The sequence below is a fragment of the Mytilus trossulus genome, chromosome 1 (genome assembly GCF_036588685.1).
Source record: "Mytilus trossulus isolate FHL-02 chromosome 1, PNRI_Mtr1.1.1.hap1, whole genome shotgun sequence".
In the NCBI taxonomy this organism is placed as follows: domain Eukaryota; kingdom Metazoa; phylum Mollusca; class Bivalvia; order Mytilida; family Mytilidae; genus Mytilus; species Mytilus trossulus.
The window spans coordinates 77,136,107-77,153,618 of NC_086373.1; the positions used below are offsets into that span (position 1 = coordinate 77,136,107).

General features: G+C 36.7%; 1 protein-coding gene across 1 annotated transcript in view; it reads right to left on the bottom strand.

Annotated features, from left to right (window-relative positions):
* Nucleotides 1-1,809: 1,809 nt before the first annotated feature.
* Nucleotides 1,810-17,512, bottom strand: part of LOC134685546 (sushi, von Willebrand factor type A, EGF and pentraxin domain-containing protein 1-like) — a 55,329-nt gene continuing 39,626 nt past the window's right edge. Inside the window, exons 28-35 of the mRNA XM_063545332.1 lie at nt 8,805-17,198; nt 7,427-7,624; nt 6,526-6,717; nt 6,060-6,242; nt 4,675-4,770; nt 3,614-3,709; nt 3,232-3,328; nt 1,810-2,445 (exon numbers count right to left, since the gene is read on the bottom strand). Of these exons, the coding sequence (XP_063401402.1) occupies nt 2,076-2,445; nt 3,232-3,328; nt 3,614-3,709; nt 4,675-4,770; nt 6,060-6,242; nt 6,526-6,717; nt 7,427-7,624; nt 8,805-17,198 (9,626 nt within the window). The 3' untranslated portion in view covers nt 1,810-2,075. The remainder of the gene's footprint in view (nt 2,446-3,231; nt 3,329-3,613; nt 3,710-4,674; nt 4,771-6,059; nt 6,243-6,525; nt 6,718-7,426; nt 7,625-8,804; nt 17,199-17,512) is intronic.

A 17,512-nucleotide genomic window follows, 5' to 3' on the forward strand; every position in this document is an offset into this window, starting at 1 on the left:
CGTAACAATCAATGATGAAAATTTTAAGTTGCAATCCTTTGATAATTTGTGTATCATTGTTATGTTCTTGTACTTTTTTTTTTTTTTATTGTATACAGTTACTTTTTAAACATTTCACTATTTTTTAATGCAACACTTTCACCATTTATTATAGTATTTTTTATGACTTATACTTCTTAAGGTACTGGCCTGAATTTATGAATGATTAGTATTTATGATAGATTAAAGTATATGAATCTTATATGTACAGGTAAACTGGTGCAAATGAGTTCCGTATTTTGCCGCCGCATTTATTACATTGTACCTGTCGGGTTAGATAAGTCACATGAGTAATAAGCCCGATAACTTATCCTAATCATTTTAGTTTATTTTTAATTTTCAACTGAAGCCGGAAGAAAATGTAGTGTATGATAATCTGATTATGTACCTTGAAAATTAAGTACACGTTCACTTGTCCGAGAGCGCAAATAACAAAGGTGTTGCATAAAACATTAATGTAACTATATGTAGATCCGGATCCTAATCGTAAGGCTGTGTCTTACTTGTGGAAAAAATATATATAGAAAGACTGAATTGTTGCCAGCTCTATCTAGATATAATGTCGAATGTCTCTCCGTAATCTTATTACAAATTGCCACTGGTTTGAAAACTTTAACCTTAAAAACAAATCACCTGAATGTTCTTGCATTTATTTGTATTGTAGTCCTGTCATGTAAAGTTGTCATTTTAGTGCTACATTCAACACTGTCATAAAAGCCCGAGGTTTGGCTAGCCATAAAACCAGAGTCAGTTTTCTTAAAATGTCCTGTACCAAGTCAAGAAAATGGCAGTTGTTATCTATTATTCTTATTGTTGTTTCTGCTTTTTGTTGCACTTCAGTGTGATTTTTTCTCTCTCAATCGATTTATGACTTTCGAACAGCGGCCGGTAAACTTCTGTTGCCTTTATATAAATTTTGTAGGAGGAGCATTTTAAAATCAAAAGCCCTTTTTCGCCTTTGATGTATAACATGGAAACATGTTCCAATAACAATACCATTTCTAAACAACTATGTTGCAACAAATACAAACGAATAGAAACGAAAAGAAAAAGAAAAGAATTTTCAGGATTTACTAAAAAAACATTTGCATATAATTATATAATTTCTTCAGTTAGGCAGAAACTCGTGCAGATTTGCTCTATATCTCTAATGATTTTACATGTAAACAAACCGTCTGTCTTGACCTCTTGAATTCCATGATTGTAAAAAAAAATGAAAGCTGCATTTTTCGGTAGATAGATGTTGTTATGTATTGTTATTCATTTACTTTTCTACATTGGCTAGAGGTATAGGGGGATCTCACAAACATGTTTAACCGCGCCGCATTTTTGCGCCTGTCCCAAGTCAGGAGCCTCTGGCCTTTGTTAGTCTTGTATTATTTTAATTTTAGTTTCTGGTGTACAATTTGGAAATTAGTATGGCGTTCATCATCACTGAACTAGTATATATTTGTTTAGGGGCCAGCTGAAGGACGCCTCCGGGTGCGGGAATTTCTCGCTACATTGAAGACCTGTTGGTGACCTTCTGCTGTTGTTTTTTTCTATGGTCGGGTTGTTGTCTCTTTGACACATTCCCCATTTCCATTCTCAATTTTATTCTGCTAATTAATTAGCAGTACCATTAGAAAAACAAATGATACGGAGTATCCATTCATAACACAAAATCAGTGCATGCACAACAAAGCCAACAAAAAGCAAAGGACCTTCAAAACGAAACAAAGAAAACTTGTTCATCTTGTTTCTATCACAAAAAAAACTTGTGAGACTGACCCAAGTTAAAGCTTTTTATTACAGTAAATTGACCTGAAAAATGGTTGCAAATAAGTTATTATAACTCTCCTAGTCTTTGGTTCACAAGCCAAAATGCAACTATTCAAGATTTGAACTTATTTTAAGTTGTAACTGTGTTTAAAGAACACCATTATTTATTAACAAAATACGGATGAAAGGTTTACACTAAACCAATTATATACTATCCTCGACTTGACACATATTTAAAAATGATATTCATCCGATCATACAGATCTAGTTATGAGTTAGTTAGGATCTGGAACCCGGAACTCATAGTCAATGTAATCTAAATATGCTGGTCTCAGTGTTGTCTCACGGCTTCTTGTTGGTCTCGATGTTGTCTCACGGCTTCTTGTTGGTCTCGATGTTGTCTCACGGCTTTCAGTTGGTCTCGGTGTTGTCTCATGGCTTCTTGTTGGTCTCGATGTTGTCTCACGGCTTCTTGTTGGTCTTGATGTTGGTGTAGTTAAAGATTCCGTAGTTGTTATTGTTGCCACTTCTACCCTGTGATGCGTTGTTCCCAAGTTTTCGTCTATTGTCCTAGATAGCTCTGATATTGGCGGAATAGTATGTAATCTTATAGGAGGTGGGAGAGATGGTAAAGACCTCGTATTCCTATAGCAGAAACAAAGGGATATACACATTATATCTTAATGATCATGGTTTGATTTATTAAGAATGCTAACATAATATATATAATATTAAGTTATTTGTTGTCTTTTTATTTGTTTGCTTTTGTTTTTCTTAATGTGTTTTGTTAATTCTTTCGTGATGTTTTTTTGTCTCTTTACAATGATTATAATTACACCTTTTAATTTATATATATCTAATGGAAATGCCTGTCAGAATAACATGGAATACCATTTCAAATCAACTGATAGACTTTACAAAACCTAAAAAAAATAGAGTTTTCCGTTTCTTTGCTTAAAAAAAATCAGACCGAGACGCAAATCCAGCTATTAAATCAACAATAGAACCTCATTCAGACTTCACAATTAAACATTGTTCACTTCATTTCACAGCTTAAAATATGTATAGACATGTCGCTTTATATTATTCTATCCGATCATATTGTTTGATAAAAATGAAAGTTCGCGGATTTACCAACGGGTGATAACAGAAAGGTTTCTTGAATAAATCCATGCTTGCAGTGACACATGTCAGGCTTAACGCCAAGTTGACACATCAATGTTCGCGGAGATACTTACGGATAACCACTCTAAAGGTTTCTTGAATCCATGCTTGCAATGACACATATTAGACTTAATGCCATGTGGACATATATCAGTTCGCCGGGGTACTTACGGGTGAGCACAGAAAGGTTTCTTGAATCCATGCTTGCAGTGACACATGTTAGACTTAATGCCATGTGGACACATCAATGATTGCGGGGGTACTTACGGGTGATCACAGAAAGGTTTCTTGAATCCATGCTTGCAGTGACACATGTTAGGCTTAATGCAAGTTCCTCCGTACTGACATGGTCGATCACATATAGCTGAAATTAATTTTATGAAAAAAATATAGAAAAATACATATTCATGTTTAATATCGAAATATCATAGTGTACGCTAAAAGACAGCATATAAACCTTTGAAATTATTTTCCTAATTTTATTTTGGACATGTATGTTTTGCAATAAATACATACCATCAAAAAAATGTTATTTCAGTTTATGGGTATTTCAAAAAGAAAATTCCTTAAAGAATGAAGACACACGCTGTGACTTTGAAAATAAAATCTATGATCTACATCACCTTGAAGTTCAAGGAGGTATACATACGTGATTGACAGCGTGATCCCCGGTACCCGGGCAGACAGGAACACAGATAAGGAGAAATACAGGTTCCACCATTGAGACACGGAAGTATACAGTAAGCTACAAAATTACAGACTAAATTGTTATTAATAGATATTGTCTACTACATTTTATAAACATTGATGAGAAAATCTTAACATGGAATTTTACAGTAATACATGGATTGTGGCACGCTAATGTTGAATTTGTTGTCGCGTTTATTAGTGTTGTCATTTTATGCACATTGTAGGCAAATAAAACATCTCAGTTGTGCGACTCCGTCGTACAATATTTTCCTCATAACTTGATCAGATGCTTACTAAAAATGGCATTTGGCACAAAGGCATAGAAACACAGAAAACACTTAAGAAAGTAACCGTTCGGAAGGCATGCATGCGACAGGCTCTGTAACACAGTCTATGGGTTCACTTATTTTCGTGGGTATTAATTTTCGTGGATTGCGGATAACTTGCAGAAACATTTCATATAGTAACCGTTTGGACGGCATGCATGCGACAGGCTCTGTAGCATAGTCTGTGGATACACTTCTTTTCGTGAGTACCAATTTTCGTGGATTGCGCGAATCTGACCTTTTCGTGGATAGGTGATTTCGTGGTTCGGCGAAAGTCTACCTACAATCTAATCTAATATGATGTGTATCTCGTGAACATTTAAATTCGTGGTTCACCCGTACCTAAGAAACCCACGAAAATTGGTATCCAACGAATAATAATGAATCCACAATAGTTTGTATGCAAGCTTGTAAGCTAATGCATCCAAGAGGCTCATAAGAAAACAGATAGTATATAACCCTTCACATAGGTTCTAATTAAAATTGTTGTGATACTATGGTGTTTTTGTGTATTTTGATTTGCGATAGAGGTACAAATGTACCTGTATTTGGTACATCGTCCTATATTGGCATTAGTTATAGATAAAGTCGTTTTCTTACGCCATGCGGTCAAACAAATTTGACCTCGTTATTTTAGTAGTATAGATATACTCATTTTCACCATGCGTATACGTTATAGAATATGGATAAGTACCTCTTTCACAGTATTTCCCTCCAAATCCAGCCGGACATTTGCAACCGTATAATCCAAGACACATGCCACCATTGAAACAACCTCCTTTGCATGGCACTGAAATAAACGGAAATTTTCGTTTAACACTCCTGATTGTTGTACATGTATGTATAGATTATTACATGGGAGTTTCCATACTGCCCTGGTATCAGCCCTAGACTCCCATATTCGGCAATGATTCTATTTAATTCTGACCCTTGCATTTCTGTCGGTCACGTTTTCTGTTGATTTGTTGTCGCGTAACTGGCGTATTTTCACGTCAGGATACAATTGAGAATGGTTGACGATTTGGATAAATGTTATCCATTAAAGAATGATCTGACTCATTTAAAAAAAAAAACCGTTAAATCAGGAGGGTGAAGATTTAAAACAGGAAAAATCTGAAGAAACCTTTGTTTTCTAACAGGATACATTAATTGTTATCTTCAACTTATTTATAGAAATTAACTTTCGAATAGCTAAGTGAGCATGTACATGAAGTTTGAAGCGAATTTCTGAAAATATTGAATATGCGAGCTGATTAATTTAATTCCACGTGTTATCGGCATACAAATTGTCAACATGGAAGACTGATAAATAGTTGTGTTTTTGGCAAATTAAACTAAGCAATTTACAAACATTTTAAAATATCTTTACCACAACTATTTTATATCGGCATTTAAAAAACAAAAATGATATTCTAATTGTGTAATTTTTGGTGGAAAGATTGAAGATTTTTTTTTGTATATCAAAGATAAGTGTAACTACATTTATCTACATGTATACCTATGGCACAAATGAAGGATAAATCAATCAAAATATTGTGTCAGGCTTAATATATATGTGTATGAGCTACCAAATTTAACTGATTGGAATGTGCTGTTATGGAACTCTTGATTCAAATTTTGATTCTGATTTTCGGTGGTGCAATAGTATGCTCCGCTTATGGACAACTTATGAATCAAGTGTACCTCTAATTTAATTTTTTGAGACGACCCCTGTATTTTTTCCTGTCAGAGTTGGAGTCAACAGTCGGAACCGAAACTTTCCGTAAATCTCTATTATTGGCTATGACAGTTCAACAGACAGACGATACCAATAACGATTTCTTCGAAAGAAAAAAATAAGCATATACAAACAAAGATAAACAACAATATTAAACAAAGCAATGAATATGCAGATTTTTTCTAAGAATAACGAACGTAAAAAGTATTGTTGAATGATGAGTTTTATTTTTACTGGACTCCTTTTGTGTTCAATAATCGCTACAGTTTAATTTTTATTTAGTGTTTTTCACAATCTTAGTAAACGAATCCGCCATGTGCAATAGGTGGCCAATTTTATAATGTCATTTACTGGTTACTTACAAGAACAAGCAATGTTTCCATCCCAGGATCCAGACTCAGTACAAGTTAGCACTGGTGGAATTTTAACAGGAAGTATTCCTGGTCGACACCGGAAACGGATCTGATCGCCGTAGAAATAAGAAGAGCCTTGCACGCGGACTACATTCACCATGTCAGTTATTCTAGGTTTTCCACAAAATGCTCCTTTAAAAAATGCCTATTTTTATTAGTCATTGGAATATAAGCTCACTAAAAACAAAATTGAATATTTAAAAATATATTTTTTACATTTGTTATTTATGTTGCATTTTTATACTTTGTTTGATAATTCAGCTTAAATCGCTCTCTTATTTAACAGTAAAAAAAATATATTGACACTCCCAAAAGTAAAAACTAATAAATAAATGTAAGTCGCATGAAATTTCAAACGAGTTTTTCTTTAATTTTCGACAAATTGACAAATACACTACGAGTGCAGTATTCTTACGTCTACAATAACCAGTTGGTTTTACCCATGACTGATCGTAGGAACAAGCAGCAGACATATTCCCTACACTTTGATATCCTGTTGAACACTGGATGTCTACTGAGCTCCCTGAACGTACTGGTATCACAACTTCTTTGCTATGAGTAATTACTTTCACTGAAGGGCATACTTCCAGAATGGTTTGTGATATTGCTGAAATATGATGGACTATAATTGAATAATAATTTTAATGTAAATAATCACCGTCGGTCAAGTATAAAAATGTCTACATCTCTAATTATTTCGTTAAACTTCGTTAACTCCTCCCACCTATATTTCGCCCATCTTTTAATTGCCTGGTCTCCATTGACATAACGATCCGATTTTTAACTTTTTTTTCTGAATGTTTGTCTCTTAGTTTCGTTGAATACAGTCTGATTTGGTGTTTAGTGTGTTTATCCAGTATGACCCGTGTTGTGATGTAGATTCCGTGTCACTGTGCACCATGCTGCTTGCATAGAAAAAGAGGTATTATTTTAAAAAAAATAATGTGCGATTATTTTTTTTTGAAATAATGAATCATCTGCTTCATTTCTACAAACTGTTACTCAGATTCCATAATATAAAAATAAAGGGATGTGGTGACATTACCAATGAGACAACTATCCACCAAAGTACATATGAAGTGAATGTAAGCAATTATAGGCAGTCGTACGGTCTTAATCAATGAGAAAACCCCATACCGTATGGTTGGTTATAAAATGTTGTGGAAACATAGCAACTTTTTGTTTGTTTGTTGTATTTGAATAAAGATTTGTTAGTTTATAAAATCTGTGTTTTTATACCTCAAAATTTATAACGTGATATATTATAGATTTATATTCGATTCATACGGGTAATTTAGTTTTAACTTTCAACTCACCTGTAGGAATCGGTGTACATGTTGGAGCGTTGGCACTCCATGTTCCATTGGTCTGACACATGATAGAAGACTGCCCTTGTAGTCTATACCCTCTCTCACACTCAAACTGCAGTGTATCAGCTAAATGATAAGTGCGGTTCTGGATACCTTGTATCTTTAACGCATGGTCATGTATTTGTAAAGGTCCACATGCTACATCTGTGTTTAGAGTTGATAAAGATTGTAAGAATGCAATTTCAAATGTAGTACTTTCAAAAAAAGTTGGTAAGAACCATCGATTAAATGCTTTGATTTAACAGCAATACAAAATACATGTATGTCTGTTGTACGATAAGGGTTTTTGAAACCTCCATGCTAATACACTATGAGTGTTTGCCGCCCAATTGTCTAAAATCAATACGATTTCATAGTATCACACCTTACCGTAACCAGATTAATTAAAGATATACATATTTTCTAAAAAATAAACATATACATTTTATAAATATTTGCTATGTTGAGATCACATGCACTGTCTGAAGATCAAATATTGATTTTACTTTTCAACTAATCTGAATATGATGCAAACGTTATTTTAGTTGATGTATTTAACAAATAGTGGAAATATCCATACATTGGAGAAAAACAAAAAAACGTTATTTTTACAAACATAAAATACATTTCTAAAGTTTTAAATTATTAAAAGTCTTGTCATTTTGTGCTTTGTGAGATTAAACTTGTCCGTACACCTGGTGTATGTAGTTGTTACTTTTTTTTCACCGTGTTTTGTTTGGGGTTCGATGTTTCATACTCACTGTGAATAGTTGTTAATGTGTTTTTGTTTGTAAAGAAACAACGGATGCAGCAGTAGTTGTAGCCGAAACAACCCTTTTCATATGAGTAGTATTGAACATATTTCAAATTGCATAGCTAATAACGTTTTAGAATTTTGTTTCTACACAGTGTTTCTGTTAGATGTATTTCTATATGTATCCATCTGATGATGTGAGCCTTTGCAAATGATTTTTATAGTTTGTTCGTATATTGTACTGTCCCACCACTGTTCCAGAATAGGCACTGGTTGGCGCCTTCAAAATTGTTTAACTCGCTAATTCTGTATGTGTCTGTCTTAAGTCAGGAGCCTGTAATTCAGGGGTGATATCGTGTGTTGCTGTAGAACATATTTGTTTTTCTCGTTTGGATTGTTTTATATTTGTCATTTCGGGGCCTTTTATATCTGACTATGCGGCGTTTCCTTGTTGTTGAAGGCCAACCAACCCCCTATTGTTTTAATTTCTGTGTCGTTTGTTTCTTGTGGAAAGTTGTCTCACTAACATTCATACCTCATCCTTTTATTTTTATATTAACTGTTAACAAAACGTCTAGTTCATATACTTACACACACACTGAGGTAAAGTTCCACTCCAATAACCACTTTCTAAACAATCACTTTTAACGCTTCCAATCAAAATATGACCTTCTGGACATACGTATCTGACAGTTTCTCCTATAGCATAGTTTCCGCCTCCAACAATGTTCACATTACCAGAAAGAATCGGTTCTCCACATGTGGTATATTTACATATTGGAATGACACCATCCCATAATCCTCTTCTATTGCAATGAATCGTTGATTGGCCAACTAACGAAAACATATTGTCACACGTATAGGTAGCATTTGATTGGTATGTGGTTGATGTAAACTGAACATTTCCATTTAAGACTTCAACAGGTCTTCCACAATCGACAGGACGACAAACAGGGTTTCCTGTTGACGTCCATCTGCCATTTTCTTCGCACATTGCTATAGGATCACCGTTAATTATGTATCCGCCATTGCAGACGTAGTTGACCGTTGACCCATATGTTAATCCCGTAACTGTAGTCGTAGAGAAAGGAATAACAGGAGGTGGTCCACATGATATAATCTCGCATGAAGGCAAATCACCAAGCCATTTACCGTTTAAACCACAAATCAATGTCTCAGTCCCAGCAATACTATAACCGGTACTACAGTGATATATTATTGTTGACTGATATGTAAAATCAGTACCCAATCGTATGGCATTGTTCACATCGGGTGGTACCTCGCAGCTGATAGCATTACAAACTGGGGGGTATCCACTCCATTCCCCATTTGATGAACACGTTCTAGTTGAGTCACCAGCAATAGTATACCCATTTTGACAAATGTATGTAATAATGTTTCCAAAAGTATAAACATTTCCGTTGATAACAGCAAAGGGAACAAAATCCGGTACTCCACAATTAACAGAAGTACATGACGGAGCAGATTTATCCCAATTTCCGGATTCTAAACATATAAGCTTATCATCACCTTGAAGTTCATATCCGGGATTGCATTCATAGTCAGCTTCGTTATTATAAGTGACATCTTTATAATTAACGTTTCCATTTAAAATGTAAGTTGGTTCAGGGCAGGTAACTATTACACACGATACAGGATCTCCTTCCCACCTACCGGTTTCGGAACAACGAAGAGTGCTACCACTATTTGCAATATAGCCACTGGTACACGAAAAGCTTATTGCATAATTGTAAGAAAATGAAGCATCCGACGAGTTCCATTGCCCATTGGGAATTTGTTGTGGTAAGTTGCAAGTGATTTGATTACAGAATGGTTGTCTTCCAGACCATCCACCACCTTGTACACATGTGCGTATGTTATCTCCTGTGAGTGTATATCCAATATTGCATACGTAGGAAATAGTGTTGCCATACGTATAATTATTTCCCTGAATAAATCCATAAGCCAACCGTTCTGGAGGTGGGCAAATGATATTATCACACGTTGGCATCACAGACGAGCTCCAAGTACTTGAAGATAAGCATGTCATCTCAGAAGTACCATTTAATGTGAAACCTTCATTGCACGAAAATGTAACTACGTCATTAAAACTCAATCCGGTTGCAGCCATGTGACCGTTGGTAAGAGAACCTAATGGCGGACACTGCATTTTGTAGCATTCTAAGAAAGATACGGACCATACACCCTCGCTTGTGCATATTGATGTTATTGATTTGCCTGATACACTTGTATATCCTTCTATGCACTCTAATAAAACAGTGGATCGGAATGAAAATGAAGAATCATTCAAAACAAATATTGTTGCTTTATTTATTTCCTTTGGTGGACCACATTTTACAATAGAACATGAAGGCGCAATACCAGACCATTGACCGTGAGCTGTACACTGTCTTTCAACTTCATCTGCTGTTATATAGCCTTCGTCACATTGATACTGTATTTTATCACCGAAAACATTTTCGTTTGTACTGTTGATGATCGTCCCATGACTAACAGGAGAAGGTCTCTCACATCTCACTGGTATACAAATTGGATCGGTGCCTGACCACATCAGTTGATGAAGACAAAGTCGGAATGGTATGCCTTGCAATATGAATCCCTCAGCACAATAATATTTTATATTTTGTCCTATGACATATGAATTTCCTACAATTGATCCATGTTGTATTGGAGTCGGTGGTGGGCACCTTAGTTGGACACAGTGTGGTTCTTCTCCTGACCAAAATGCAGTATTTAGACATATTCGTGTAGGGTCTCCTGTAAGTTCATAGGTTTGTTCGCAGCTATACACGGCACGGCCACCCACTGTAAACGAGTTCACTGAAACTGATCCATGTGAAATTTGCGGTAATCTTTCACATTCTATTATCTCACAATATGGCACTGTTCCAGACCACGCACCTGTCGATTGACAAGTCAGAATAGGATCGCCTACTATCTGATAACCCTCATTGCACGTAAATGTTAAATTTGATTTGTAAACATTGTCCCCTTTGATTTTACCATTTACTATTTCAAAATTACCTGGACATCTAACTATCAGACAAATTGGCCATGTTCCAGACCACGAACCGTCTAATAAACATCTTCGTCGATTTGAACCGATAAGATCATAGCCTTCATTGCAAACAAAATCAACAGTATCGCCATAGAAATAACCTGTTTGAGCCATGCTTCCATTTGTAAACACTTCATCCGTCAAATCATCACATTCGACTGTAACACATATTGGAAGACTATTGATCCACGAACCGTCTTGCTGACACTCAAGTATGTTATTGCCGATCATGTTATAGCCTGTATTGCATTCATATGTTGCTATTTTGTCATTAATGCCAACTGTACCATGTGACAGATTAGGTGCCTTTTTGCACATAATGCATACAGGATCTGAACCTGTCCAACTACCATTAGCCAGGCACAGTCTTTCAGATTCACCAAACATAACATAGCCTTCATCACAAGAGATAGTTACGTTGCTACCATATTCATTATTATTTGAAGATATTGATGCATGTAACAATTGTAAAGAATCGCAATGTATTAATTCACACGAAGGTAGCGGTTCATCCCATTGCCCAGATTCAAGACAAATTATTATTGCAGATCCTTGTAACTCATATCCAGTATCACATCGATATGTAATGTTTTTTTTATAAGTATATTCATTGCCTAATACCCTTCCGTTGGTAATAACATTAGGAGGTGGGTTACATTCAACTTTAGTACAATTAGGTGTGATTCCTGACCATAAACCGGAGGATAAACACACCAATGATGGCTGTCCTACTACCTTGTAACCTTCATTGCAAGTGAAAAATAAACTAGAATTATATGCATTGTTACCCTCCACTCTGCCGTTTTCAATAAATGACTTAGCAGGGCATGTAACTGTGGTACAAATAGGCCATGTTCCCGACCACGATCCATCGTCTAGACACTGTCGTTGATAAGGGCCTATACGGTCATGCCCTTCGCTACATGTAAAGATAGCAGTATCATTATAAAAATAACCTGTCTGTGATATAATTCCGTTAGCAAAATCTTCAGTTGACAGATCATCGCATTCAATAGCAACACATATTGGAAGATCGTTAATCCATGATCCGTCCATTTGACACTCAAGTCTTTTATTCCCAAATAAATTATATCCAACATCGCATTCATATGTTGCAATTTCATTGTTAATATTAACAACGCCATTCTGTAATTTCGGAGGTTCATTGCATTTTACACACACAGGATTTGGACCGGTCCAACTTCCGTTAGCCAAACACAATCGTTCAAGTGGTCCAAAGAGGACATGTCCTTTCCTGCAAGAGTAAGTTATCCGTGTATCATATTCATTTTTAAACGTAGATGTTAAACCATGAGCAATTCTTGGACGAGAACATCGGACTATCTCACAGATTGGAATGGGTTCATTCCAGTCTCCAGTATGAAGGCATGTTCTGTTTACTGATCCAGACAAATTATATCCAATATCACAAGTGTACGATATTGTTTCCCCATATGTAAATCTTTCGCCAATCATGCGACCGTTTGATATCACCCGTGTTGGAGTTTCACATTCCTTGATATCACAGGATGGATATTGACCTGACCATTCTCCTGACTTTGTACATGTAAGTTCACGGTTTCCATTCAATTGAAAACCCATGTTACATTCAAATGACGCAACAGAGTTATATGTCATCCCTGTGGTTGATAAAAACCCGTTTGTAATTGTTAGTGGTTCTTGACACCTGATTTCCTCGCAGGATGGTTGTGATCCACTCCATGTCAGGTTATTCATACATCGCCTAACATCATAATCACCGACAAGTCTGTAACCATCATTACAAAGATATAACGCTACAGACTGGATATCCAAATCTTTATATGAAACTTCACCTTTATCTAATGGTGGTGGAGGGGCACATGTTTTAGCAACGCATTCCGGTATTTTCCCTGACCAAAGTCCGTCTGACTGACAAATCCGAGTGTTATTGCCCTCGAATGCATATCCAGGGTAGCATGAATAAGTAGCTATACTGCCAAACGTCTGACCATTTGTTTCTACCTTCCCATTTTCTGTGTCATATAAAACTGCACAAACGATAGAATAACAAGTTGGTGGTTTTGCAGACCAAGCGCCATCCGGTTGACACACTCCAATAGATTCTCCCTCTATGTTAAATCCATAATTACAGAAAAATGTGACAACGCTTCCTACCGTAAATCCCGTTGTGTTGAAGCTTCCCTGATTGGGATTTGTTGGGATTGGACAATTGATTGGCGTACAATTCGGTGCTAAACCAGACCAGAGGCCATTTGACTGGCATATCCGTATGTTGTCACCTTCCATGATAAATCCGATTTTACAGGAATATGTTGCTACTCCACGAAATGTGAGATTATTTGCTTCAATGTTTCCACCATTCGGTTGCAATAACGGAGAACATGTAACAGGACTACATTCTGGAGCAGTGCCAGTCCACGAACCATTTGTCTGGCAAAGTCTGGTGTTTTCACCTTCCATGAAATAGCCTTCGTTACATGAATATTGTGTAATGCCATTAACTGTCATATTATTTGTGGAAACATTGCCATTATCTAATGATGTCAAATTCAGACAGGTAATTAGACTACATGTTGGGGACGTTCCAGACCAAGTTCCATCTGATTGACACTCTCGCTCACTGTTTCCATCTATCTTATATCCAATATTGCATGAATAAGTGGCAGTCCTCAGGAATGACTGACCTGTTGTAGAAATAACCCCATTATCTAGTGCTTCTAAATCTGGACATGAGACAGGAACACATGTCGGTGCTCTACTTGACCAGAATCCCTGTGGTTGACACACTCTTATATTTTCTCCTTCCATTAAATATCCTTCATCACAGGAGTATGTAGCAATACCACTGACCGTTAGATTAGTTGTAGACACATTTCCTCCTGCTGGTATTTTCAGAGATGGACAAGTTGTAAGACTGCAATTTGGCGAAACACCTGACCAAGTTCCATTTGACTGACATATTCGTAAACTTTCCCCTTCGATGGTATATTCATGGCTGCAAGAATAAGTAGCATTATTACGGTATGTTTGACCTGTGGTTGAAAGCTGCCCGTTATTTGGTGCCATTAAAATAGGACACGAGATTATGACACAGTTTGGTTCATTGCCTGACCATTCCCCATTTGGCTGACAAAGTCTTATATTATCGCCTTCAATTAAATATCCTTCTTCACACACGTATGTCGCAGCACCATTCACAGTTAAACGTGTGATAGAAGTACTCCCTCCTTCTATGGTCAAGGATGGACATGTAACAAGTCTACAGTTTGGTGAAGTACCGGACCAAGTTCCATCTGATTGACATACTCTTATACTTCCACCTTCCAAAGAATATCCATCACTGCATGAGTATGTAGCAATATTGCGGAATGTAAGACCCAGTGTATTGACATTGCCGTTATCTGGTGATTCTAAAACTTGACATGAAACAGAGACACACGATGGAGCTTTACTGGACCAAAAACCCTCTGGTTGGCATACTCTTATGTTTTCACCTTCTATCAAATACCCTTCAAGACAGGAATATGTTGCAATACTGCTGACCGTTAGATTAGTTGTAGAAACACTTCCTCCTTCTGGGGTTTCCAAAGATGGACAAGTTGCAAGACTGCAAATTGGCGAAGAGCCTGACCAAGTTCCATTTGACTGACATATTCTTAATCTTTCCCCATCGATTGTATAACCATCGTTGCAGTAGTATGTAGCATTATTACGGTACGTTTGACCTGTGGTAGATAGCTGCCCGTTATTTGGTGCTGTTAAAAGAGGACATGAGATTGGAACACATGTTGATGCACTGCTTGACCATACCCCATCTTGTTGACATACTCTTATATTATTGCCTTCAATCAAATACCCTTCTTCACACAAATATGTCGCGACACCATTTACAGTTAAACTCGTGATAGAAATACTTCCCCATTCTATAATGGTCAAGGATGGACATGTTACAAGTCTACAGTTTGGTGAAGTACCGGACCAAGTTCCATCTGATTGGCATACTCTTATACTTCCACCGACCATAGAATATCCATCACTGCATGAGTATGTAGCAATATTGCGGAATGTTTGACCGAATGTATTGACATTGCCGTTATCTGGTGCTTCTAAAACTGGACATGAAACAGGGTCACATATCGGTGCCTTATTAGACCAGACCCCATTTTGCTGACATACACTTATAGTTTCCCCCTTAATTAAATAGCCGTTATTACATGCATACGTTGCAACACCTTTCACCATCAAACTGGTTATTGAAATACTTCCTCCATCTGGTTCGACCAAGTTTGGACAGTTAACAAGTATACATGTTTGAGAGGAACCAGACCAAATTCCATCTGATTGGCACATTCTCATCATACTTTTACCTTTGATAGTATATCCATCGTTGCATAAATATGTAGCATTGCTACCGAAGATGTTTCCCGTATTAATGATACGTCCATTTTCTGGCTCCGTTAACGTAGGACACGAAACAGGGACACAGTTTGGCGCTTTGCTGGACCATGATCCATCTGGTTGACAAACTCTGTCACTTTCTCCTTCCATAATATATCCTACATTGCATTCATATTTTGCAATACTAGGATACGTCTGGCTAGTAACTGAAACTTTCCCGTCTTCAGGTGATGATAGATTAGGACATACCACGGGATTGCATGTTGGTACTTTACCTGACCAAAATCCCTCAGGCTGGCAAACTCTGATGTTTTCGCCATCCATTGTGTACCCATCATTGCATGAATATGTAGCCACACTTCGAAATGTTTGTCCAGTTGTAGAAATTTGTCCACCTGTTAGAGCGGTAAGATTTGGACAATGCACTATCTGGCAAGTAGTTTCCAATGATGACCATTTTCCATCTCCCTGACACTGAATTGTAGATTTGCCATCAATGTTATATCCATGTTCACATTTGTATGTCACTACATCCTCGTAATAGAAGCTTGATTCTGTGTAATCGCCATGGTCGATGTTAGGAGGTATATCGCATTCTAATTTTGAACACGTTGGTAAAGCAGATGACCATAATCCAGTCGCCATACATATTCTTTCTGGATCTCCTATCAAGTTATAACCTGTATCACATGTATAAGTCGCAGTATTCTTAAATGTAAAACTATTGGTAACAACACTGCCATGCTCAATTCTATCTGGTTGTCCACAAGAAACTGGAAAACAGCGAGGAGGGCTGTCGCTCCAAGTGCCGTTGGCTAAACATTCTCTCGTTCTTCCACCATTAAGGTTGAAACCTGGCTCACATTGATAATTAACAATGCTTCCGTAAGTTGTAGTAGCAGCATTCGCTATAGCATTTGGAGGAGAATCAGTCGGGCCACATTCAACTGGATCACAATCAGGTGGTGCTGGATCCCAGAAACCACTTTCTATACATTCTAAAACATTTCTTCCATTTATAGTATACCCGCTTTCACAGACATACTCTGCTATCGACAGATAATTTAATGAATCATATGTCCGTAGAGCATTAGGCACTGTTGGTGGTTTTTGACATGTGATTATTGTACACCGAGGAAGATTGTTCTCCCATTCGCCGGACGGTAAACAATGTAGTTTTCCTTTCTGGTTCAAAGTTTCTGTCGATAATTTATATCCATAATCACATGTATACGTCACTTCAAATCCAACTGAATAGGAATCACGGTCTTCATTAATCCAACTATTTACCACTGAAGGTGGGGATTTGCAAGTTTGTGTGTCACAAGTTGGCATGGTTTCATCCCATGTACCATCTTCCTGGCACGTGACAGAATCGTGGTCCGTAAACAAACGATATCCAGTGGTGCAAGTAAACGACACAATGTCTCCCTGCTGATATGACTGCTTGTCTGTAGAGACAACTCTGGTATTTTCGGACAATATTGGAAGGACACATCTTATTTCTACAAGAAAAGAAAAAAAATAATCAAACCATTTAAAGTAGAATATTATAATAAACGAAAATGAAGTGAGATACTAGTGTCATAGAATATATATCAACTGTACAACATTTTAATAATATCTTCAATCATTTTCCATTTCATTTATAGTCCTTTTTTCGGGTTTCTATTATTTTTTTCAACGATAATCATGCATGAGAAAAATATATCTGATTGTAGTGCATATTGTTTTGCAATACATGTTCGTGTCAAATTTTAATGCACATTGATGAAGATGACCTGCTATTTGTCATGCTTTGGTAATATCTTAAATGATA